Genomic DNA, 25,596 nt, shown 5'->3' on the forward strand with positions numbered 1-25,596 from the left:
AATACAATTCCTTATCAAATGTGAACATCTGGAAAACTTTTAAAACAATTTCTTTAACAGTAAGTTATAAAAACAACTAAAAAGAACTGAAACTAGTTCTGAAGGAGCTAGATTTGGATCTAGGTGCTAGATTAAAATTTTTGGATTCTGGGTGGGTAGAGGCAGCAAGGGTTCTGGGGAATCATGGCAGATAGGAAACTGTACAATGTGAAAGTTGTAAGGGTTACCCAGAAAACTATAATGCAAGAACCCTGACAAGTACAGATAAGGGGGTGACAGTTTTGCTCTACATGTATAATGCACTAAATCAGTTCTCATCTGAATTTCTGTGTACAGATCTAGCCACTTACCTGATTGAGTGGTTAGCACATCCGCTCTCCAGCCAAAAGGCTGCGGGTTCGAATCCCACCAATGGCATGGATGTTTGTGATTGTATGTGGAAATATTAGTGCTGGTGGTCAGCGGTAGATGGTGTTGGTGTAGTTGTGGTATTGGGTGGTGGAGACGGAGTTGTAGAACAGAATTTGACACCTCCCTCGATGAGTCTTTCGACTCCTGGGAGGGGTCAAATAATAATAATATACTCGCAAAAGAAAACATCTAATCGCCAAGCAACAAGCAGTCACTGAAGAAAAAAAATTGTCAATGCGACAAATAAGAGATGTCTTATTGAAGAAACAGGTTCCCTTTTTTTAATTGAAGAACATAAAATAAAGGTAAATTTCTTCCATATGACTGGAGTAATTACTTTGAGAGACTTAAATGATAGCTGATGTTTGCTTAAGTGTATGTTCTACTATTGTTTTGTCACAAGAAGTGACAAAACAATAGTAGAACATACTCAAGAAGAATGCAATCAGGAGACCATATCAATAGTTGAGATTGAAAGTGCCACTGGAAACCTGAGATTTGGAAAGGTAATGTTTGACCAGAAATGATCAAGACGTGGTATAAAAGTATCATAGTTGCTGCACTACATAATTCAGAACTCCTGGTCACTAAAGGTCAATAAAACTGAATGCTAATTATACAAGAATTTCCCTACTGAGTGTTCCACACAAGATTTATGCAAGAATACCTAAGAAGAATCTAAGAAAACTTAGGAAAGCACAAGCCTGGTTCAAACCAAACAGGAAGAATGTCACAATCACATTTTCACTAAGACAAATAGTCAAGAAATCATGGTAATATAACAAGGATCATTATTTAAGTTCTGTATATATCTGGAATTTGCATAAAGTGCTAATTGAAAAGTTGTTCAAACCCTATAATTATATGGTGTAAATGGGATATTCTACAGAGCAAAATATATAACCTCTAGTTAAAATTCAGGTCAGCAGTTACAACTGAAGGAGGTACAGGAAGGTAATCTGATGCAAAATCAAGTATAAGACGAGCATATATAACAGTGAAGATACACACCATCTTCACTGTTATATATGTAGATCACGTTATGAAAGAAAGTGGCATTAAACAGATATCATATTCAGAAATGTTCAAGTCATCTTATACTTTACACCAATGTAATATTCCTAAATAAATCGTACAAATCTTCAGGATGCTTTAACTAAACTGAATACCAGCTGTAAATAAGTTTCGTATGAAAATCAGCAATAAAAAGATGACCGAAAATAGACAGAAACAACTGCATTTTTAACGGAAACAACCTATAGAACAAGTAAAACAATTCAGCTATAAATTCATGCACAATTTTTAGTGAAGATGACAGGGAAGGAGACCAAAAGAAGGACCAAGATCTAGGTGGATTGATTCGGTCAGGAGCGACTTAGAAGAATGAAATGTTAAATATAATATTGGAGTGATGACAAGTAATAGACTAATTTGGAGGAAAATTGTTGATGCAAGATTAATAATAATGTCAACTTATTATTAATAGATACAATATGTAATTATTATTAAGAAATGGATGATGACACACTCCAACTCAACATCACCAGAGTTAAAGATCGGTACTATCAACATAAGAAGCCTGGATGATAAAGAAATGGAGCTAGCTGAGGATTAAGATAAGTAGCAGATCGACATAAAAGGGGTAACCGAAACAAAAAAGACAAAAACTGGTGAGATCTTTCTGAGCAATAAATACAAAATGTTATATTCAGGCAATGATAATCAAGAAAAAGAAGAGGTAGTCATAGTATTCAACACTAAATACGAGGCTAATCTTCTTGAATGGCAGGCAATCTCAAGTAGAGTGATGTGGGTAGATATCAGAATGGGGAACTGGACAATGAGACTTATTTGTGCCTACAGAAGGTTCTACTAAGGTAGAAGTGGAGGAATTTTTTGATGATGCTTTAGAAAAAGCAACTGACACAATGAAAAAGGAAAAGTTGGTCCTTGTTGGGGATGTGAATAGCAGAGTAGGAAATGATTGTCAGACATACAAAAATATTTTGGGAAAATTTGGAGAAAAGAGCAAAGCTAATAATAATGGCAAATATCTGTTGGATTTCTGCTCAGGACATGGACTGGTTATTACTAACACCATGTTCCAACATAAAAATGTGCACAAATTCACATGGAGAGAAGAGACAAGGAATAAGAAAAGTCTCATTGACTATGTTGTTGATAGTGATGTTTTCTCTCTGGTGCAGGACACCAGAGTGTACAGAGGATTTGAAATTGGAAGTGATCACAATTTAGTCTTGTGCAGGATAAAATTGAATTTCATTTTGAAAACAGAACATTTAAGAAAGTATTAAAGCAAATAAAAGTTGAGCAGCTATCAGATGTAAACTGTAGACTAACTTACACAAAGATTATTGAAGAAAAAATGAAAGTGTTTGAGAAGAGGAATGAAACCTTGGAGATTCAGTGGCAAGCCTTGAAGAACATTGATTGATTCAGCCAGAGGCTCGTGTTGAGGTTGTCTGCAAGGATAGAAAAATCAGAACTCCATGGTGGATACAAAAAGTTAAAGAGACAGTGAGGGAAAAGAAGAAAGCATATCAAAAGTTCCTGGAAAATAAGTCAGATTGTGCTGTTAGAGAATACAGAAACAAATGTAAGAAAGCTAAAGAGTGTGTAAAACTAGTTAAACAAAAGTCATGGGAAGACTTCTGTAAGAACATAAAAAATAAATATCAAGAGATGGCAAGATATTCTGGAGGTTGTTGAAGAAGCTCAGAAACAAAGGAAAGAGTGTCATAAAAGAAATTAGAGATGATAAAGGTGACATGAAAGAAGGAGAAAAAGATATCCTTGAAGTATAAAGTAATTACTTCGGAAAAATTGCTAAATGAAACAAACAGTGATAGCACTGTGGTAAAGAATACTCAACAGGCATACATTCTTGAATAAATATCCATACTTGAAGTAGAAAAAGCCATCAAAGGCTTTTTCTACTTCAAGTATGGCAGCAGGAATAGATGTACATATTAGACTAGAAATGCTAAAGTATGGAGGTATAAAAATCGTACAGTGGCTGCACTGCATAGTTCAGAAGGCCTGGACAGAAGGAAGAATTCCAGATGATTGGAGTAGAGCTCTCATAGTACTGATATATAAAAAGGGAAATAAAACTGATTATGAGAATTATAGAGGCATTTCATTACTAAGTGTTCCTGGTAAGATATATGCAAGTATACTTGAGAAACTGTTGAGAAGAATTGTGGAAAGAGAAGCCTGGTGAAGAACAAGCTGGATTCAGGCCAAATCTGTCAGGATCAGATTTTCACTTTATGACAGATAGTTGAGAAATCATGGGAATATAACAAACATCTGTATTTAAGTTTTGTAGATCTGGAAAAGGCATATAACAAGGTGCCAAGAGAGAAGCTATTCCAAACGCTACAGTTATATGGTGTTAATGGGGCATTATATCAAGCAATACTTCGTCTCTATTTGAATTATAAGTCGGCAGTTAGAATTGAAGGAAGTACAGGAAGATGGTTTAATGTTAAATCTGGTGTGAGACAAGAATGTTATCCCATCTGTTATTCATTATCTATATGGATCACGTTATGAAGGAAAGTGGTATTAAAACCTGATATCCAAATTGGAGATGTTAATGTCAGCTTTTTGTTTTATGCAGACCATGTTATACTTCTAAACAAATCTGCTACAAGTCTGCAAGATTCCTTGACTAAGTTGAATAACTGTTGTAATAGATATAGTATGAAGGTCAGCAATAACAAGACAAAGACAATGAAAATACGCAGAAGCATTGAAAATGTAAACTGCTTTGTGAATGGAGAACCTATGAAACAATAAAGACATTTCAGCTACTTAAGATGGTAAATTAAATATAGAAATAGACAACAGAATCAACAAAGCTGGTATGGTGGGAAGTCAATTGAATAAATTCATATGAAATAAGAGAGAAATTAGTCAGAACACTAAATTAGCTGTATACAAGACAGTGTTCAAACCAGTTTTAACTTATGGATCTGAGAGATGGGTCGGGTCAGAAGTAAAACACTTGACCAAAGACTAGAGACCGCAGATATGAGAGTCCTGAGAAAGATTAGAGTCATGAACAGATGGCATCAATGGCAATATCATATTAAAAATGACGATATTAGGAAAGAACTTGACATTGTCAGCATCCAGGAATACATTAGCAGAGCTAATCTCAGGTGGTATGGTCACTTAAACAGAATGGGCGAGGAAAGATTAGCAAAACAAGTGTCCTCTGCCAGGTTGGCAGCAAAACGACCCAGAGGAAGACCAAGATATAGATGGATTGATACGGTACAAAGTGCTTTAGACGATAGAAATATAAGATCTGATAATGTTGTAGTCTTGACAAGTAACAGACTGATTTGGAGGAAAATTGTAGATAGGAAGTTAGTAATGATGTAATTTTTTTCATATAGTACTATCATATCCTGTACACCCCTTGAGGGTACATGGCAGGAATTTGATGATGATGATGAGATACAAGAATATGGGTGGTAGTGAAATACATGAAAGTTAGAAGTGATTTCTTGACTTCATAGAGTGAGCATTTTGAATATATCATGTGCATGAAAGAAATAATTCATTTAAAATTAGGCTCAAACGATATATGCAGATTTAGATTGGCTTTTTTTTTCTGATGAGTCTGTGGACTACACATGAATTTTAATAATCACGATCATAACTTTTTGATCGTGATTTTCTAATCTAGTCTTGATTTGATCAAGACTAGATTAGCAAACCGCTTTCTTACTACTATTTTTTTATGTAACTGCTAATTAACTGCTCATAGGAAATATATTGCATCATGCATTTCAATTTGGTTCTTACAAATATTTAAAGACCAGCACTTTTATCAGACTTCAATACATATATTCTTACAAAAAACATTGTTTAAATATCATAACTATATTTTAAACTATTGGGTTATGATAATTTTTAGTTTTGAATGTTGCGATATTGCTTACCTTTTTATTCACAGCTAAACCAATGGATACAGCCACAAAAGGAAACCTGATATAGAAATAAAGATATAAATTAATTGTAGGTAAATACCATAGTTAATTATTATTATTGACAGAAATATTTTAGACTTATACAGTTATATATGTCCCTCCAAAAAACAAAAACATAACACACACACCAAAATATCCCTGATAAGCACACTGTAGAAAATTATTGCCTAACATCCACCATCAGTTGAAACAATGAGACAGGCACACCACTGTGATTTGAAAAGATTTGGGTTAAATTTTCATCATTATTATTATTATTATTACCACGGGCTACTCCAGGAGTCCTTAAACTCATCGAGGGAGGCCCTAACCATCATGTTCACACAGCTGTTCAACATTCTCACAGTATCTATCATACCTTGCCTTGAACTCACTCACTGTCATAGCACCCACAACAGACTCTGGCAGCTTATTCCACTCATTTACCACTCTAAAAGTAAAGAACCCAGCTCTAACACCCCTGCTAACCACGCTCTTGCCCAGCTTCCATGGGTGTCCCCTAGTTCTTCCACCACCAGTCCTGATCTCAAAAATATCATCTGAATTAATCCTATAGAATCCTTTTAGCAATTTGAATGTCTCAATCATATCTCCCCTTTTTCGCCTATCAACTAGTTTCTGCAACCCACAAATCTTCAACCTGTTCTCATATGGTGCATTCCATAGACCTGCTATCATCTTAGTCACTCGCCTCTGGATCCTCTCAACCTCCTGCCCATCAAGAAGGAACCGAGGTGACCAAATCTGGGCACAGTAGTCGAGATGAGGTCTTATCAGGGCTCGGTACAGAGGTACAATAACTTGTTTTTCTCTGCTCGTCAAGGTATTTTTCAACAACCAAGTGAGTTGATGAGCTGATTTAGCTACTTTCGCAATGTGCCCCCTAAACTTCATCTCCCTATCCACCAACACTCCCAAGTCCCTGGCCTCATCAATCTCTTGGAGTACAGTTCCACCAATGTGGTATACTGCTGCTAATCTTTTCACTCCGAAATGCATAACCTTACATTTTGTCACATTAAATTGACATCTATTCTCCTTAGTCCAGAACTCCAATCTATCTAAGTCATCTTGCAAGACTTTGACATCTTCTGCATTCACTATCGCCCTACCCAACTTTGCATCATCAGCGAACAAATGAACTGTCCCACTTAGACCATTCCCTATATCGTTAATGAACAGATTAAACAGCAGTGGTCCAAGAACAGAACCCTGTGGCACACCACTAGTCACAGGCCGTTTTTTGGACTCTACTCCTGAATAAACTACTCTTCGATATCTCTCCATCAACCACCCAGCTATCCATCTCACCAACCCTATATCCATTCCCATATGTTGTAGTTTACGGATTAGAATTCCATGTGGTATCCTGTCAAACGCCTTTGCCAGGTCCAGCAGTATCACTGTAAACCCATTTCCCTTATCCAGTTCAGCCGTCACCCTGTTATAAAACTTGAGCAAGTTACTGAGGCATGATCTACCCTTCACAAAGCCATGCTGTCCTCTGTACAGTATCTCATTTTCATCAATCCATTCCTGTATTTTTCCCTTGACTACTTTCTCCAAGACCTTGACAACGACTCCTGATATGCTGATCGGTCGGTAATTTGCAACCATAGTCTTGGATCCTCCTTTATGCAGTGGAACTATTTTCCCCTCTTCCCACACCTTTGGGACTAAGCCAGACCTGAGACTCAGATTAAACAACATGGTCAAGGGCACTGATAATTCATTAGCCGCTTCATGCAAGACCCGTGCCGGTATACCATCCAATCCCACAGATGTATTCACATTAAGGTTCTGTAATAGACTATTCACCTCCACTTCATTCATCACAATTCCCATATAAACTAATGGTTCCTTAATTTTTTCAATGTCACCACCTGGATGATATACTTTTGCAAAGTGCGCGCTCAGTAACTCCACTATATCGACTGGTTCAGTGAACTCTTTACCATCGTCATTCCTTAAAATCATTTTGCCATGTACAGTTTTTCTCTTGCTTGCAGCATATTGAAAGAACTGTTTGGGATTCTCTTTTGCTTGCATAGCTAGTTTCCTTTCATAATCGGCTTTTGCTGTTTTTACCACACTCGTTACCCTTCTAGCCTGTACTTTATACCGTTCGTGTGCCTGCAGGTCACCCCTTTCTTTAAATTCCTTCCATAGTTGTTTCTTTTTTTGCAGCTCAAGCTTAATGGTGTTATTCATCTATTTAACCCCTCCTTGTTTCACTATTTGGACCTTAGGTATACAATCAGCCATAACCTCTTGTAAATGCTCTTTGATCACTTCCCATGCTCTATCGACGTCCAGCCCTTGCAGTTGTACATGCCATGGCACTGATCCAAGCAATCTCCTAAGCTTGTCATACTTGCCAGCACGGTAATTCCACATATGCCCTGTCTTAATCACAAATTTCACACCTTTAGCCACCTCCCAGGTCAAGACCTTACGATCACTCTCACCAATAGGTGGCAACATGGTCATATTCATTACAGTCAAATTCTCAGATACTATTACCAGGTCAAGCACTCTCACACCCCTAGTATTTTCAATTACAAGCTGTTTCAGATAGTTATCCCTTAATAATTGAATAAAATCCATTTCCTTCCTCACATGTGTGCTCTCCTCCTTCCAATCAATGTTACCATAGTTGAAATCCCCCATAATAATTACCCTCCTTCCACTCATTTCATCAATTTGTTTATGCATACTATCTCCACCATCTATTCCATCACCTGGTCTATAGCAGCACCCAACTGTATATTTTATTCTGCCAGTATCAATCTCACACCAAATAGCCTCAAATGAGCTCCTTTCACTATCCTGCAATACTTCAATTCTCCTTGGCTGCAGTTCATCAGCTATCATCAATAACACCCCTCCCCCAATTTTATTCTCTCTGTCCCTCCTAAACATTGTATAACCTACACATTCTATCCCACTAACTATATCATCTTCCGTCAGCCATGTTTCACTAATGCCAATAACCTGTGGCCAGGAAGAGCCAATCAAGGCCAAAAATTCTTCCTTCTTGTTCCTAATACTCCTGGCATTAGTATACACAATGTATAGGCTTTTTTTTTTTTTTTCCAACTGATAGCAAATTTACTTGGTCTCACATAGATACAGAAATATTAGGAAAATGGATAAACTGATCAAAACACAGACAATGAATAGATAAAAACACTTGGCATATAGTAGGTGGTGGTGCAGTGCAGTGCAGAGCAGATGGCAAATTGTAAAGCACAGATGGTAGATTGTGCACAGCATGTGATTTTCTGGAACTCCATGAAAGTGTGACAGCACTACAGTATCTTAATGCAATCAATGTTATAACATTGGCTATGTTATAATGCTGCTGTAATATGATAGTAGTTCAGTTATGCTACCAGCTCCAGAAAATACCATGTTTTTGCTCATGCAGACAGATGGCAATTATGAGAATTATGAGAGAGAGGGTGATTATGAGAAACTCAAGAAACACCTTGCAGCTGTAGCATGGAATGAGGAGTTAGCTAGGAAGGAGATTAATGCTGCTTGGGTGATATTCAAGAACTATCTAGTAGATACTCAAGAACTATCTTTGGAATACAATGTCCAAATGTATTCCAAAGGTCAGAAAGTTAAATAAAGTAGTTGTGAAATGGATGAATGAAGAGATTAAGCATGCAATACAGAGAAAAATGGCATTATGGAAGCAACATAAGAGGAGTGCTGATAATCAATTCCATGAGGAATACAAAGAACAGACAAGGAGAGTGGCTCAGTTGGTAAGGATAGCAAAAGTTCAATATGAGCAGCAATAAGCTAATGAAGCACCCCCCCCCCTCAACACACACACACAAAAAAAAGGTAATTCTTTTGATATGTAGCCAGCAAAAAAAAAAGAAGATTATGGTGGGATGGCACTGACTGGAGAAAATAGTACAAGGACAACTGCTGTGAAGGATACAATTGTGATATTTAATGAGTAATACTAAAGGTCTTTCATCCTTGAGAATGTAACCTGGAGACTTTGAGAGCAGTGGATGATGAGGAGAGACTGCCTTTGAGTTGAGGAAGAAGTATACAGGGAATTAAGTAAAACTGATATTAATAAGGCTGTGGAACTTGATACATCACTACGTATTTTGAAGGAATGTGCCCATGGAGTTGATATCTGTCTTCACATATTTGTTTAATGTGAGCATTGCATTGAGTCCAGTTCTAAAGGAGTGGAAAGAAGGCAGGATTGTACTACTTCAAAGTAGGTGACAGAATTCAAATATCAAATTATAGGCCAATCTGTGCATAAGGTGTTGTGGTTAAAGTGCTGGAAATGCTGGTGAGAATGGCAATCCAGAATTAGATTGACAATGGTATATCTTTGATGGACAGTATGGATTTGCTAAAGGGTAGTCATGTTTTATTAATCTACTTACTTATTACCACAAATATGACAGCAGCGTTGGATGTGGGAAATGGATACACAGTAATATAATATGAATGCTGGTTTCTATCCTGTAACTACTGCACTATTGTAATATTTTTTATCTTTATTCTAATTATGCTGTGCACGCTTTCTCTCTCTGAATCTTTCTTGCTTATGTATGTCCACCTTACGTACTATGTTTATCTACCCTTCGCACTATGAGTCTTATGCCTGAGATACTAGAAAATTTATTTAATTTAGACCGTGCCACTAATATCATTTAATTAGCATAAAACTCAATAATATGGCCGGCAAATTTCTCTCTCTAACACAAATTTCTTAAAAACTTTATGCAAACAGTCGTGGTCTATTCTTTTACTTAACTTTACGCTTCGGCTATATCACTTGTTTCCTGCTCGCAAGTCCACTTTATTTAGGAACAGTGCAGTTGTAAAAATAAACAAACAGGCAGCACTCTTTTAACAAAAAGACAAAACAATTTATTTACATTACTATGAAATATACATGAATTTAAGCATTAGGGAGATTGCTTTCTCTATCCATTTATAAAATCTTTAGCATAAATTATAACCTATTTACTTTAACATTAATTAACTTCTTTAACTCACAATCTTATTTACTCTCCACTTACAAATTATTAAACTTCTAGTTTACTTGCAAAGAGGTTAGCTAACTCTCTGTTAAGTTATCTTTACAAAATTTATATCAACTTCCAATATGCCAATTGATTCTCTTAATGACAATTCTTACTTGAACAATCTCTTAAAAGTCCATCTACTATGAGAGGGAATATACACAAGATTTTAACTTACAAAAGACTCTGCATCGCACATTCAGTCAAAAGTCTTTCACTACAGTCTTATGGCATTTCTTTCATCTCAGATCTTGAGCTTCCTCAGGAATATATCTCAACGAGAAAATAGTGGGCTGTGAACTATGACCGGCAAAAGGTTGTTATCCCATGGTGAAAAAGAAAATCTTCCAAGCGAAGTTGCTTCGGGTAATTTACATCGCCTTTTCACCTCTGCTTTGGCTTGCTGAAAATGCCTGGATGACTGCTGTCTCAAATAGCTTGAACTCCTGCTGCTAAGAAACTGCAATTGCCGCCAACCGTCTCTTTTGACTCTCAAATAGGATCCCTTTCTCTTCTCGGTGACTGGAAGCTCTTCCAAAAACTGAAACTGCTGCCAACTCTCTGCTTTTGGAATTTACATCGGCTTTTCTCCTCTGGCTTGGAATTGCCGAAATGACTGGAAGCTCTCTGACGACTGGAACAGGGCAGCCTATTCTCTCTAGCGACTTCTGGATCCAAGAAGTTCTTTATGCTTGGCTCAGTTCCTTTTTATTATCTTTCTCCGAGACCACGCATGAAGTTTGTAACCCCTGAAGAATTCGGCATGATTCTTTCATCTTAAGTTTCAAGTTCAGTCTGCCCTTTGTTCTCTTCTGTGTTATCTTTTGATTTTAAGTTACCAGCCATCGGAAAGTTGTTTGAACCTTTCAGACTGACTTCGGAGGTGTTTATGTGCAGAGCTTGTAAACCTTTCACATACATACAAAATTTCATAAACAACCTTTCTTATGCCGCCATGCAGATCTATTACATACAGCTCCAGTGGCAAAACATTGCCTTGCTTTTTAACACTCTGAAATATTCTTAATAAAGGAGTATATACAGTTAACTTCCAAAGGGTTATTTACAAAAAATATATATAGTACAAAATATACAGAGACAAACAAGTTATTTTTAAAAATTCTCATGGGACTTCATCATCATCAAATTCCTAACATATACCCTCAAGGGGTGTACAGGATATGATAGTACTACATGAAAAATTTACATCATTACTAACTTCCTATCTACAATTTTCCTCCAAATCAGTCTATTACTTATCAAGACTCCAATATTATCATTATCAGATCTTATATTTCTATCGTCTAAGGCACATGTACCGTATCAATTCACCTATATCTTGGTCTTCTTCTCGGTCGTTTTCCTGCCAACCTGGCAGAGAACAGTTGTTTTGCTAATCTTTCCTCACCCATTCTGTTTAAGTGACCATACCACCTGAGATTAGCTCTGCTAACGCATTCCTGAATGCTGACAATGTCAAGTTCTTTCCTAATATCCTCGTTTTTAATATGATATTGCCATTCGTGCCATCTGTTCACACCTCTAATCTTTCTCAGGACTCTCATATCTGCAGTCTCTAGTCTTTGGTCAAGTGTTTTACTTCTGACCCATCTCTCAGATCCATAAGTTAAAACTGGTTTGAACACTGTCTTGTATACAGCTAATTTAGTGTTCTGACTAATTTTTCTCTTATTCCATATGCATTTATTCAATTGACTTCCTACCATACCAGCTTTGTTGATTCTGTTGTCCATTTTCATATTTAATTTGCCATCTTCACTAAAAATCATTCCTAAGTAGTTGAAATGTTTTACTTATTCCACAGGTTCTCCATTCACAATGCAGTTTACATTTTCAATGCTTCTGCCTATTTTCATTGTCTTTGTCTTGTTATTGCTGACCTTCATACTATATCTATTACAACAGTTATTCAACTTAGTCAAGGAATCTTGCAGACTTGTAGCAGATTTATTTAGAAGTATAACATGGTCTGCATAAAACAAAAAGCTGACATTAACATCTCCAATTTGGATATCAGGTTTAATACCACTTTCCTTCATAATGTGATCCATATAGATAATGAATAACAGAGAGGATAACATTCTTGTCTTACACCAGATTTCACATTAAACCATCTTCCTGTACTTCCTTCAATTCTAACTGCTGACTTATAATTCAAATACAGACTAAGTATTGCTTGACATAATGCCCGTTAACACCATATAACGGTAGCGTTTGGAATAGCTTCTCTCTTGGCACCTTGTCATATGCCTTTTCCAGATCTACAAAACTTAAATACAGATGTTTGTTATATTCCCATGATTAATCAACTATCTGTCATAAAGTGAAAATCTGATCTTTTTCTTCACCAAGCTTCTCTTCCCACAATTCTTCTCAACAGTTTCTCAAGTATACTTGCATATATCTTACCAGGAACACTTAGTAATGATATGCCTCTGTAATTCTCACACTCTGTTTTATTTCCCTTTTTATATATCAGTACTATGAGAGCTCTACCCCAATCATCTGGAATTCATCCCTCTGTCCAGGCCTCCTGAACTATGCAGTGCAGCCACTGTACGACTTTTATACCACCATATTTCAGCATTTCTGGTCGAATATCATCTACTCCTGCTGCCTTTCCACATTTCAAGCCTTTGGTGGCTTTTTCTACTTCAAGTATTGGTATGTATTCCTGACTGTATGCCTGTTGAGTGTTTTTTTACCACTGTGCTATCACTGATGTTTCATTTAGCAATTTTTCGAAGTAATTACTCCATACTTCAAGAATATCTTTTTCTCCCGTTTTCATGTCACCTTTATCATCTCTAACTCCTTTTACAGCATTGTTTCCTCCATTTCTAATCTTCTTCAACAACCTCCAGAATATCTTACCACCTTCTTGATATTTATTTTCTATGTTCTTGCCAAAGTCCTTCGATGACTTTTGTTTAGCTAGTTTTACACAGTGTTTCGCTTTCTTACATTTGTCTCTGTATTCTCTAAGTGCACAAGCTGACTTATTTGCCAGGAACTTTTGATATGATTTCTTCTTTTCCTTCTCTTCCTCTTTAACTTCCTATGTCCACCATGGTGTCCTGATTTTTCTATCCTTGCAGAGAACCTCACCACATGCCTCTCTGGCTGAATCAATCAGGGTTTTCTTCAAGGCTTGGTTCCCGTTTTCAACCTCTTTCATTTTTTCTTCAATAATCTTTGTGTAAGTTAGTCTACAGTTCACATCTGAGAGCTTCTCAACTTTTATTTTCAATATGAAATTCAATTTTATCCTGCTCAAGACTAAATAGTGAACACTTCCAATTTCAAATCCTCTGTACACTCTGGTGTCCTGCACCAGGGAGAAAACATCACTATCAACAATAACATAGTCAATGAGACTTTTCTTATTCCTTGCCTCTTCTCTCCATGTGAATTTGTGCACATTTTTATGTTGGAACATGGTGTTAGTAATACAGTAATAACCAGTTCATGTCCTGAGCAGAAATCCAACAGGTATTTACCATTATTATTAGCTTTGCTCTTTTCTCCAAATTTTCCCAAAATACTTTTGTACGTATTTTTTTGTACCCCCCCCCCCCTATATCTTTTTGCCAGAAAGAGATCAGAAAAATATTGTACAAATTAGATACAAAAAAAAAGTCTCCTGGCCCTGATGGCATCCCTCCAATTGTCTCCTGAAGGTTTGTGCACCAGAACTAACTCCTAACCTGTCTTGACGTTCTATTTTCATGTTATGTTCTAAATCCGCCATCTTGGTTCAAGTCACTCTTATCAATATAAGAACTAATTACAAATTGATCACCGATCCAAAAGTAGGGAAATTTATAATTATACTGCGCCACCCTATTTTTAGATTAGTCTATATAAAATAGTAGGATCAATTCTTAATTAAGTTAGCAGTCTCCTCATTTATTTAGGCCGAATTATTTACTATTCCATTTGGGGTTCCTGCAAGATTCGAATATTTATGAACGGTGCAATAAAAAGGAATTCAGGCAAACACAATATTTAGATTAACAAAATAAAACATTTAATATATGATATATATAACAAATACAAGAATTCTGCTTTAAAATGAAACAATACAATCAACTTAATACATCTTGCTAAGTCACTCATGCCAATTCAATGTTCTAAACTTTCACATACAATTCACAGTTTCAAAATCACAAGCTTTCTTAACTCAAGTTAATAAAATGAAACTTCTTATTTAATCAGTCTCCACATATCTATCAGCTGTACTTAATGTTTAAATTCACAGGAAGCACTAATCAAGGTAGATAATATTCCAAGAAATCTTATTTCGGACTTTGAACTTCGAAGATATGTTAATGTTAGAATAAACAAACAAGTATGACTACTCTTACCAGACACAATCTTCAATACATCAATTAATTGTGAGCACACTTATGAATTAACTTATTTACGTTAGCGGAACACATTAATAAAATTCTCCAACGATTTAACTGAACTACTGTCAATCGCACTTCACTACTCTAAAAAACACATCAATAAGGCACTGATATCTTTCCTTGTTTACTTTTCTCAAACTAGTTAATTTCAATATAATTCTTCTCAGGGCAACATAGAATTAAGACGTAATCCTAGACTAACTGGAACTAATCAGAATTTTCCATTGAATGTCCAGTTCTTTATTTATCTGGTTACGGCATTAATTTTCCTTTACAACACAGCTGACTTCACTTGCAGCTAAGTATATGATTCACTATGTTTTGGCTCACTTCTAAACACTATTCTCATGAATTTCTGCCCTAGAGAACTTATAATTTTCTTCCATTTCCTATGCTTGTATCCTACCTTCCTTCCCACTCCACAGAAACTTCCTCTCTTCTCTCCAATTAAAAATCTTCTATTTCTTTTTCTCTCCTTTCAGTCCGAAGGTCACACTCTCTTCGACTCGTGCTTGTTTGTTTCATGCGTCTCCATGACAACAAATGAACGCAAACATTTCGCTAATGTAATACAATGCTCTACTACTACATGAGTGATTACATAACGTTAAATTTTCACAAATAAGAATAAACAGAATATTTGAGCTACTTAATCAGCTTTTTCATTACGTATAGAATTAATTATAATAATACTTTTCGTTACATCATATATATATTTTAGTTATCATAAATTCTACAGATATTGTTTAATAAATTAATAGTAGGTTAAGTTTAGAATAAATATTTAAATAGTAATCCTAAATTAAGGAATAATAAATAATTTTTATACAAATCATGATTAATATATAATAAGCAATGTTAAATGTGAATGAAAAAAAATAAATTACACAACAGTTTCATTCACAATTTAACACTATGTTGTCTGTATATGCTCTCTTACACCACTGGTATCTATCCCACAGCTTGGTAATTGGCCTATATTCAATCCATTCCCACCAGTATGAATTTTGTCACTGCTGATCAACAAGAGATCTACTTGCATATGTCACCTATCTCTGGATAAATGCCATGGAGAAGTTTGGTGAATCTTAAGTGGTTGCACTTGTCTCCAATAGTTTTGACTGGGTCTGGCACAAAGGCTTACTAAACAATCTCCCATCATTCGGTCTGTCCAGGACTTCAGCAGTTGGATTGCCAGCTTTCTGTCTGGATGCATACTATGTGTGATGGTGGATGGTTCCCTATCCTCTCACCTTTCAACTAATGCTGGAGTTCCACAAGGTTCTGTCCTCTCACCAACCCTCTTCCTGCTATATATCAATGATCTACTGCAGTTGACCTCCAAACCCAATACACACTTTGGGTTTGGAGGTCAGCAGATGAGAGCACACTGCACTCCTTCCTTTCATTTGATAAACCTTACTCTACAGAACATCAACCACCACTACTCTCAATTCTGATCTCCAAGCCATCCTCCAGTGGAGTTCAGATAACCTAGTAAAATCCAGTTCTGTCTTATTTCTCACAAAAAAGAAACATTTTTGCCCAGTATTATTTTTACAATACTCAAATTTCCAGACAAGATGAGATTTCTCTTCTTGGAATTACCCTGACATCAAGCTTCTCCTGGCATAAACACATCACTATCATTGCATCCTTAGCTTCGAAAAAACTAGGATTTCTCTTTCACTCAAGATGCTACTACACCTCTGAAGAGCTTTAACCTTATACAAATCCACCCAGCTATTGAATACTGCTCTTACATTTGGAGTGGGGGCCCCCTAAGAGCTCCCTCAAAATGCTTGACAAAATACAGAGGAGAGCAACAATTAGATTGATTAATGATCCATTTCTTACCAACTCACTCCTCCTACTTGCTCACAGACGTTTGATTTCTGCAATATGTGTGTATTCTATAAATATTTCCATGGTAAATGTTCATCTGAAATAGCATCAATAATTCCCCCCTTAGTAAGCCCATTGGAACACATGCAACTGCTGCTCAACATCCTTATACAGTGCACCTTGAAACCCACAGAATAAGTTTCTTTTTCTCCTCCTCCATCTTCATCCCTGCTGCTGCTGTATTGTGGAACATTCTCCCCCCCGATGTGTTTCCCAAAGAATACAATATACAGATTTTTAAATCAAATGTAAACAAGTTTCTCCTTTCCCAACCCACTACCCATATACGATACTAATGTACTATAGGCTGATCAACCAACCTCTCATGTATGGGCTCAACATAAAAAGATAAATTACTTTGGTCTGATAAAGTGACCTCTCATCACAGTACATGAACAAGATCTTTCTCATACTATCATGATTGCACAATAAACAAGATGCAAGATAATGAGCCAGATGCCAGCTTTTAAAAACATTAATTCTTTCTAAAAACTTATACCATTACTATTTTATTTTTGAGTTGTGTATTTCTTTGCATTATTTATGGTTATTTTCAGTTTAATGTATCTTCCCATGATGAAAGCAATCAGATTTGACTATCAAAATGTAGTAAAATAAAGTTATTAAAAACAACAGACAAATGAAAATACAATAAATCCCTGCTTTTATGAACTAACAGGTTCCTGGAAAACACGTTAAGCCATTGAAAATAGAACTCTAAATTCCACAGGTTCAGTATGATTAAACAAAGTGACATAATTGAAAATACAGTTTGAACTATATAATACCACACCTAAGAAGGACTTAAATAATGAAATAATCAACAAGTTTATTTAATCATGCAAAAAAAGTGAAAATGTCACAAGCTTCACTGTTTAGTTTCTTAAAATAAAAATCTACATGTGGTTTTATCTGAAGTCAGGATTTTTTTTCTTTGCTCGATAAATTTCACTATAGTATTAAAAAACAAGCTGATCATGGCCAAGGCCTTCAAATTCCATTTTAATCAAAACGGAATCATTAGTTTCTGACTGGTCAATTTTTTCAAAATCCTCTTAAGCCAGCAATTCTCAACCCTAGGCCTGCAGGCACAAATGCGCCTACGGAGCTATTTGCATGCACCGCTGTCAATTATTCAATAAGGAAAAAAATAAAATTAAAACTGTAAAATAAGTCTTCTTGTAATAATATTTATTGAAATTGTAAAACATGTTAACATTTATGTTATATTACGAACATTTTGTAATTCAGTCTTTGAGTGCAAATGTTACCAGTGCCAATTTTCTGCATATGTTGTATGTATTTAGTCTACTGACAATTGTGTGCTTGAGGGATGTGTGACCAATTCACGGGTGTTGTCGGCACGCTTTGACCATACATTGTATTCTCGTGTTTAAAACTTTGGCCCCAAAATGAGTAATCCAAATAAATAACAAACCTATAAATTCAACAGTGATCAGGAAGAAGACTATTGTTTTATCCAGAGCAAAAAGAAATCTTTTTGCTTATTGTACAATGGTTTAATTTAGATGTACAGGGTGTTTCAAAAAGAATGTCCTGATTTGAAAATTGTATATCTCTACAACCATGAACCACAAATGAATGCCACTTGTACCATGTGAACGGCCTTGGCCCAGAGTTTGATATGATGACCACTAAATGCCACTACTAGCACCCAAATAGCCACTATGCTTAGTTAATGATGGCGTCATTATTAAATATAATTATTTGAAATCGGGTCATTTTTTGAAACACTGTGTATAATAAATGTTACATGTCTATTTATCCTAATTTCATAGTTAATTTGTTAATTGTTATCATTTATAATGATAAGTATAAATTTTCATAGAAAAAAATGGTGCCCACCACTCTCTTCCCAATCTCAAATGCACCTGTGACCACAACCAGGTTGAGAACCCCTGCTCTAAGCCTTCGTAACGTAAAAAAAATTATTATTGTTATGTGACACCTCCAGGGAGTCCAAAGACTCATCGAAGGAGGGCACCTACTCTACAACTCTGTCTCCACCAACGCCATCTACTGCCCACCAGCACCACTACTATTTTCACAGATAATCACAAACATCCATGTCCACAGCAGGATACGAATCCACAGCCTTTTGGCTGGAGAGCAGATACACTAACAACTTGCCCAACTAGGCCAGCAAAAAAAAAAAGTAGAGATAGGATTAGGTTTTTCAATATCATCTTTGGTAGTTCTTGTTCTGCAATTTTGATAAGTTCTCAATGGTAGGCTTCATTTTGTGCAAATTCAGCAATTCAATGACATCTTCACTAGAGAACTTCTACAGCCAACTAACTGGCTAACTCAACCACAGTCAGTTGCCTTTTCCAAAAAAAATTTTAAACCTTCAAAATCACAGCAGCAGTAAAAAAAAATAAAATAAATAATAATAAATGTATACAATATTTTGTAACATAAAATGCATTATTGGATAAAATCAGTTATTAAATTAAAAAAATCATGTTGACACAGTTACTAAAACTCGTTTATGCTAATGTTAAGATATTTTACTCTCAGTTGTGTACTGTTGTCTCAGTAATCAACTTGCTGTTGAAGCACATATTTGGATTGCCTAGCTTCTTATGAGACTTATTTGTGCCTATGGTCCCACAGAAGGTTCTACTAAGGTAGAAGTGGAGGAATTTTTTGAGGCTTTAGAAAAAGCAACTGACACATTGAAAAAGGAAAAGTTGGTCCTTGTAGGGGATCTAAATAGCAGAGTAGGAAATGATTGTCAGATATACAAAAATATTTTGGGAAAATTTGGAGAAAAGAGCAAAGCTAATAATAATGGCAAATATCTATTGGATTTGTGCTCAGGACATGGACTGGTTATTACTAACACCATGCTCCAACATAAAAATGTGCACAAATTCCCATGGAGAGAAGAGGCAAGGAATAAGAAAAGTCTCATTGACTATGTTATTGTCGATAGTGATGTTCTCTCCATGGTGCAAGATACCAGAGTGTACAGAGGATTTGAAATTGGAAGTGTTCACTATTTAGTCTTGAGCAGGATAAAATTGAATTTCATTTTGAAAAGCAGAACATTTAAGAACGTTTTAAAGCGAATGAAAGTTGAGCAGCTATCAGATGTAAACTGTAGACTAAAATACACAAAGATTATTGAAGAAAAAATGAAAGAGTTGGAGAACAGGAACGAAACCTTGGAGATTCAGTGGCAAGCCTTGAAGAAAACATTGATTGATTCATCCAGAGGCATGTGGTGAGGTTGTCTGCAAGGATAGAAAAATCAGAACTCCATGGTGGATACAGAAAGTTAAGACCCAGTGAAGGAAAAGAAAGCATATCAAAAGTTTCTGGAAAATAAGTCAGCTTGTTTAAGAAACCTAAACACTGTGTAAAACTAGATAAACAAAACTCATGGGAAGACTTCTGTAAGAACATAGAAAATAAATATCAAGAGGCGGCAAGATATTCTGGAGGTTGTTGAAGAACTCAGAAATGAAGGAAAGAGTGTTGTAAAAGGAATTAGAGATGATAAAGGTGATATGCAAACGGAAGAAAAAGATATCCTTGATGAATGGAGTAATTACTTCGAGAAATTGCTAAATGAAACAAGCAGTGATAGCACAGTAGTAAAAAACACTCAACAGGCATACAATCAGGAATATATATCCATACTTGAAGTAGAAAAAAGCTATCAAAGAGTTAATATGTGGAAAGGCAGCAGGAGTAGATGATATTCAACCAAAAATGCTGAAGTATGGTGGAATAAAAGTTTTGCAGTGGCTGCACTGCATAGTTCAGAAGGCCTAGACAAAGGGACGAATTCCCGATGATTGGAGTAGAGCTCTCGTAGTACCCATATATAAAAAGGGAAATAAAACTGAATGTGAGAATTACAGAGACATTTCATTACTAAATGTTCCTGGTAGGATATATGCAAGTATACTTGATAAACGGTTGAGAAGAATTGTAGAAGAAAAGCTTGGTAAAGAACTAGCTGGATTCCGGCCAAATAGAGCTGTCAGGATCAGATCTTCACTTTACGACAAATAGTGGAGAAATTATGGGAATATAACAAAGATCTCTATTTGAGTTTTGTAGATCTGAAAAAGGCATATGATAAGGTGTCAAGAGAGAAGCTATTCAATACGCTAGTTATATGGTGTCAATGGGGCGCTATATCAAGCAATACTTAGTCTTTATTTGAATTGTAAGTCAGCAGTTAGAATTGAAGGAAGTACAGGAAGATGGTTTAATGTTAAATCTGGTGTGAGACAAGGAAGTACATTATCCCCTCTCTTTTCATTATCTATATGGATCATATTATGAAGGAAAGTGATATTAAACATGATACCAGAATTGGAGATGTTCATGTCAGCTCTTTGCTTTATGCGGACGATGTTATACTTATCAATAAATCTGCTACGAGTCTGCAAGATTTCCTGACTAAATTGAATAACTGTTGTAATAGATATGGTATGAAGGTCAGCAATAAAAAGACAAAGACAATGAAAATAGGCAGAAGCATTGAAAATGTAAACTGCATTGTGAATGGAGAACTTGTGGAACAAGTAAAATATTTCAGCTACTTAGGAATGATTTTTAGTGAAGATGGCAAATTAAATATGAAAATGGACAACAGAATCAACAGAGCTGGTATAGTAGGAAGTTAACTGAATAAATTCATAAAGAATAAGAGAGAAATTAGTCAGAACACTAAATTAGCTGTATACAAGACAGTGTTCAAACCAGTTTTAACTTATGGATTTGAGAGCTGGATCAGAAGTAAAACACTTGACCAACAACTAGAGACCACAGATATGAGAATCCCGAGAAAGATTATAGGCGTGAACAGATGGCATCAATGGCAATATCTGAGGATATTAGGAAAGAACTTGACATTGTCAGCATCCAAGAATGCGTTAGCAGAGCTAATCTCAGGTGGTATGGTCATTTAAACAGAATGGGCAAGGAAAGATTGGCAAAACAAGCGTTCTCTGCTAGGTTGACAGGAAAACAACCCAGAGGAAGACCAAGATATAGGTGGATTGATACGATACACGACACCTTAGACGACAGAAATATAAGATCTGATAATATTGGAGTCTTTATAAGTAACAGACTGATCTGGAGGAAAATTATAGATAGGAAGTTAGTAATGATGTAATTTTTTTCATGTAGTAATATCATATCCTGTATACCCCTTGAGGGTACATGGCAGGAATTTGATGATGATAGCTTCTTGTGACTTGACATTTCATAAATGTTGCAATAAAAATAAAATTACCAGTCATAAAAGCAGGTGTCAAGTATTTGATGAGTTTCATTCAGATATACTGGCCTGGTTGGCCGAGTGGTTAGCATATCCACTCTCCAGCCAAAAGGCTGTGGGTTCGAATCCTGCCGTGGGATACTAGTGGTGATGGTCAACAGTAGATGGCATTGGTGTAGATGATGAAGGTGTGCGGTTGGTGGTGGTGTGATGGAGACGGAGAGTTGTAGATAATATGATAACTAATATTTAAGGAATTGACAGCGTATACTAGAAATATAGATTAAATAAACTTTAATATATACTTTCCGATATTTCGGCAAACGTCACGTTGCCATCTTCTTGGGAACTTACTACAAAGACACGTGCACACAAGTACTAATAACAGGAGAGTTGTAGAGCAGGTACCCTCCCTTGATGAGTCTTTGGACTCCCTGGAGGTGTTACGTAATAATAATAATAATATACATTTTTTTTTTTTTTTATTATTATTAGATGATTTGTGTGTTAAAAAGTCTAAAATAAAAGAATTGGAAAGAAATAGGATTATTTAAACATAATTTGTTTGGAAAGCAAGTTCCAACGCAAGATTTTCTATTGTTTACTTAACTCTGCAAATGTTCCTGTCAACAGATGGAATGAAGACAGAACATTTTATCTTATGCAGAAATGTTGTATGCTTCTACACAGTATTCTTATAGTGTGTATGTATTACAAAATCCTGAAGTTAAGAAAACTGGATGATTCATATTAAGAAAGGATCCGAATTCACGTAACGAATGTTGTGTTTAGAGAACTGTAAGGCAAAGAATTAACTAAGTATATTCTCTTCATGTTTAACTTTCTGAATTGAGGTAAATATTCCTAAGAATTATCTGTACTGAAGCTACAGAGGTAAAATGAATTTCTTTATTTTTAATGCTAACATTGTAGCCAGCATGAAAAGATTCCTTATTGGAACTGATTGTATTAAATTGCAATAGTTATTACATCCTAGAGAGGAGTTGTAAAGGAATTTATTCCATTTTGTTTGTTGTTGGATTTTTTTTTTTTTATTCCTGAATTTAAATTCAAGTGAATGGGTGTGCAAGAGAGAAAGTCTCTTAGAATTTTCTTTATGTAAATAATGTTTCTATAGTTATTTAATTTAACATTGTTTCTTTTGTATTACAATTTCTCTCATCTTATTTTTAGAGATAAAGATGAGTGAATGTAATATATGAGTTTTAATAGGTTGAGGAAAATGAATAGTTTTCAAAGCAGATGGGTATATTGGAAGGAAACCAGAGATATTTTAAATGATACTCATGGTACCAACAACCTACACATAATCTGGAGTTTAACCTCTCTGGTTTTGAATAGGTACAAGTAAATATATACACATAAAAAAAATAAAAAAAAGGAAGCAGTAAATAGGAAGGTTTATTGATCTTCTCACATTTTAAAAAAGGGGTCTACTATAACTTTTTTTTTTTGTTACATATGTTGAGTCCTTTTACTTTTAAGAATAGAAATGTTGTTCATATTTAGATGAAAGAAACATCAGCATATTTCAGTTATATTATGGACAGAGTAATAAAACAATTATGTATTTCAAATAAGTGGAAATTAGTTATAAGTGAATACAAGAAATTCAATTTTAAAATAAAAGAAAACAAAGAATATAGTTCTTTCCTTTTTTATTAAAACATTTTTTTAATGATTTGACCTGTTTGTTTTACCTGTGTACAAAATTCATAGTGCCATCTACTGGGTCAATAATCCATGTTGGTGCATCTGTTAATTCACACTTGACACCAGAGGCTACAGACTCTTCGCCTATGAATCTATAAAAGAATAGAAAAAGGTATATGTAAGTAATTCAAACTGGAATGCTATTTTACTCTACTTGTTAATCTATATTATTATTATTATGTAACCCCTCCAGGGAGTCCAATGACTCATCAAGGGAGGGCACTCTACAACTCTGTCTCCACTGCTCAATTCACTAACTACCATCATCATCACTAGTATTTTCACAGACAATCACAAAGATCCATGCCCATGGCGGGAATCAAACTTGCAGTCTCTTGGCTGGAGAGCAGATACGCAGACCACTCAGCCAACCAGTCCAGCAATTTAATATAAACATATTAAACTGCATATAAATCTTCCAAGACAAATCTTCTCCATTTATTTCAAAATGACTTTTTTTTTTTTTTTTTCAATGACCAAGTTATAAATACAGTAAATCACATATCTGGCTAATCACTGTAAAATTAGTATTCAACTTTCTCCAAAGTAGATAAATTGTCATTTGATATGAGACCACTTCCATGCGCTTACTGGAGTAGCTTGGAAAAATTCATGTTTAGTCTCTAGAACATGAGTCCAAAATTATGTAAAAAAAAATCTTAGTCAATCCACAGTACTAATGTACTATAGGTTTACAAACCTTTTGTGGGTGGGAGTTGAAAAAAAAAAGTCATCTCCATCATGAGTGATCACACTGTAGATGACTTAGCAGCTGTCAGTTGCTAATTTATTGTAAACATGATCAGAAGTAACTGGTGTTAGAGTTCAGGCATAATATTAAGTTACTAATGAATGACAGGATACTGTGTGGTGTACTATTTTTATAAATATTTAATTTATGTGGATCTGTACATGTTCACCAACTCTACTATTTAACCAATGTTTCTTTAATCTATCCAAAATCAATATACATAGTTATGATGTTGTTTGGTTACTTGTCTCTGTACTTCAGTCAACTTCCTCTTTCCTTCAAACCCACCATGCCAAAATGTACAACCAAATTTGTGCATTGCATAGCAGCTGCTGTCTAAATGCAATTATGTCTATGCCTTATAAAGAGGAACAGTAACTTCCATAACCTCTATTTGCCAGTGATCATTCTTAAAATCACAGTAACACTTCAACTGAATGGCATACATTGCTATTAATTGGAATTAATGCATTAATTGCAAATTAATGGGAATACATTGTAAAATTAATAGAAAGTGCACCCTTTGCACTGGCTATTAATTTTGCAACGTGTATTCCACCCCCTGAATTTCAACTTTTCCTTTATTGCTTCTAGGATTATTATATCATCATTAAACTTGTATTCTTGTTAATTACAGTTTTGCACAACTACCAGGGATGGTTTCCTCCACCCCATTCTCTCTTATCCTAGCATGTATCGAAAAATTTCTTTAGCATCTATTCTATAAAATCCCTTTAGTAACTTATGTTTCTGTCATATTCCTTTTTTTTTCCCTGCCTATTAGCTAAACTTTGTAACCATTAAGCCTTCACAGTCTATTACCATAGGAACATTCAACAAACCAGTCACCATTTTGGTCACTCACCTCTGAATCCTGTCTACCACTTCTACGTCAAGAAACCAAGATGACTAAACCTTTCTGAAAGATAACTTTCATAACCATGTATGTCAGTGTGTTTCTCAACATCCAAGTAATATTTTGAGATATTTTATCACC

General features: G+C 35.4%; 1 protein-coding gene across 2 annotated transcripts in view; it reads right to left on the bottom strand.

Moving 5' to 3' along the window:
• LOC150103240 (inositol monophosphatase 1) overlaps positions 1-25,596 on the bottom strand; it is a 127,291-nt gene that overhangs the window by 45,927 nt on the left and 55,768 nt on the right. For both annotated transcript variants that reach the window (XM_090397772.1, XM_090397773.1), the window contains exons 3-4: positions 23,836-23,940; positions 5,391-5,436 (exon numbers count right to left, since the gene is read on the bottom strand). In XM_090397772.1, coding sequence (XP_090253898.1) covers positions 5,391-5,436; positions 23,836-23,940 — 151 coding nt within the window. The remainder of the gene's footprint in view (positions 1-5,390; positions 5,437-23,835; positions 23,941-25,596) is intronic.

This window comes from Typopeltis vanoorti, chromosome 9 (genome assembly GCF_054136105.1).
Source record: "Typopeltis vanoorti isolate ZY-2024b chromosome 9, IOZ_Tvanoo_1.0, whole genome shotgun sequence".
NCBI lineage: Eukaryota > Metazoa > Arthropoda > Arachnida > Uropygi > Thelyphonidae > Typopeltis > Typopeltis vanoorti.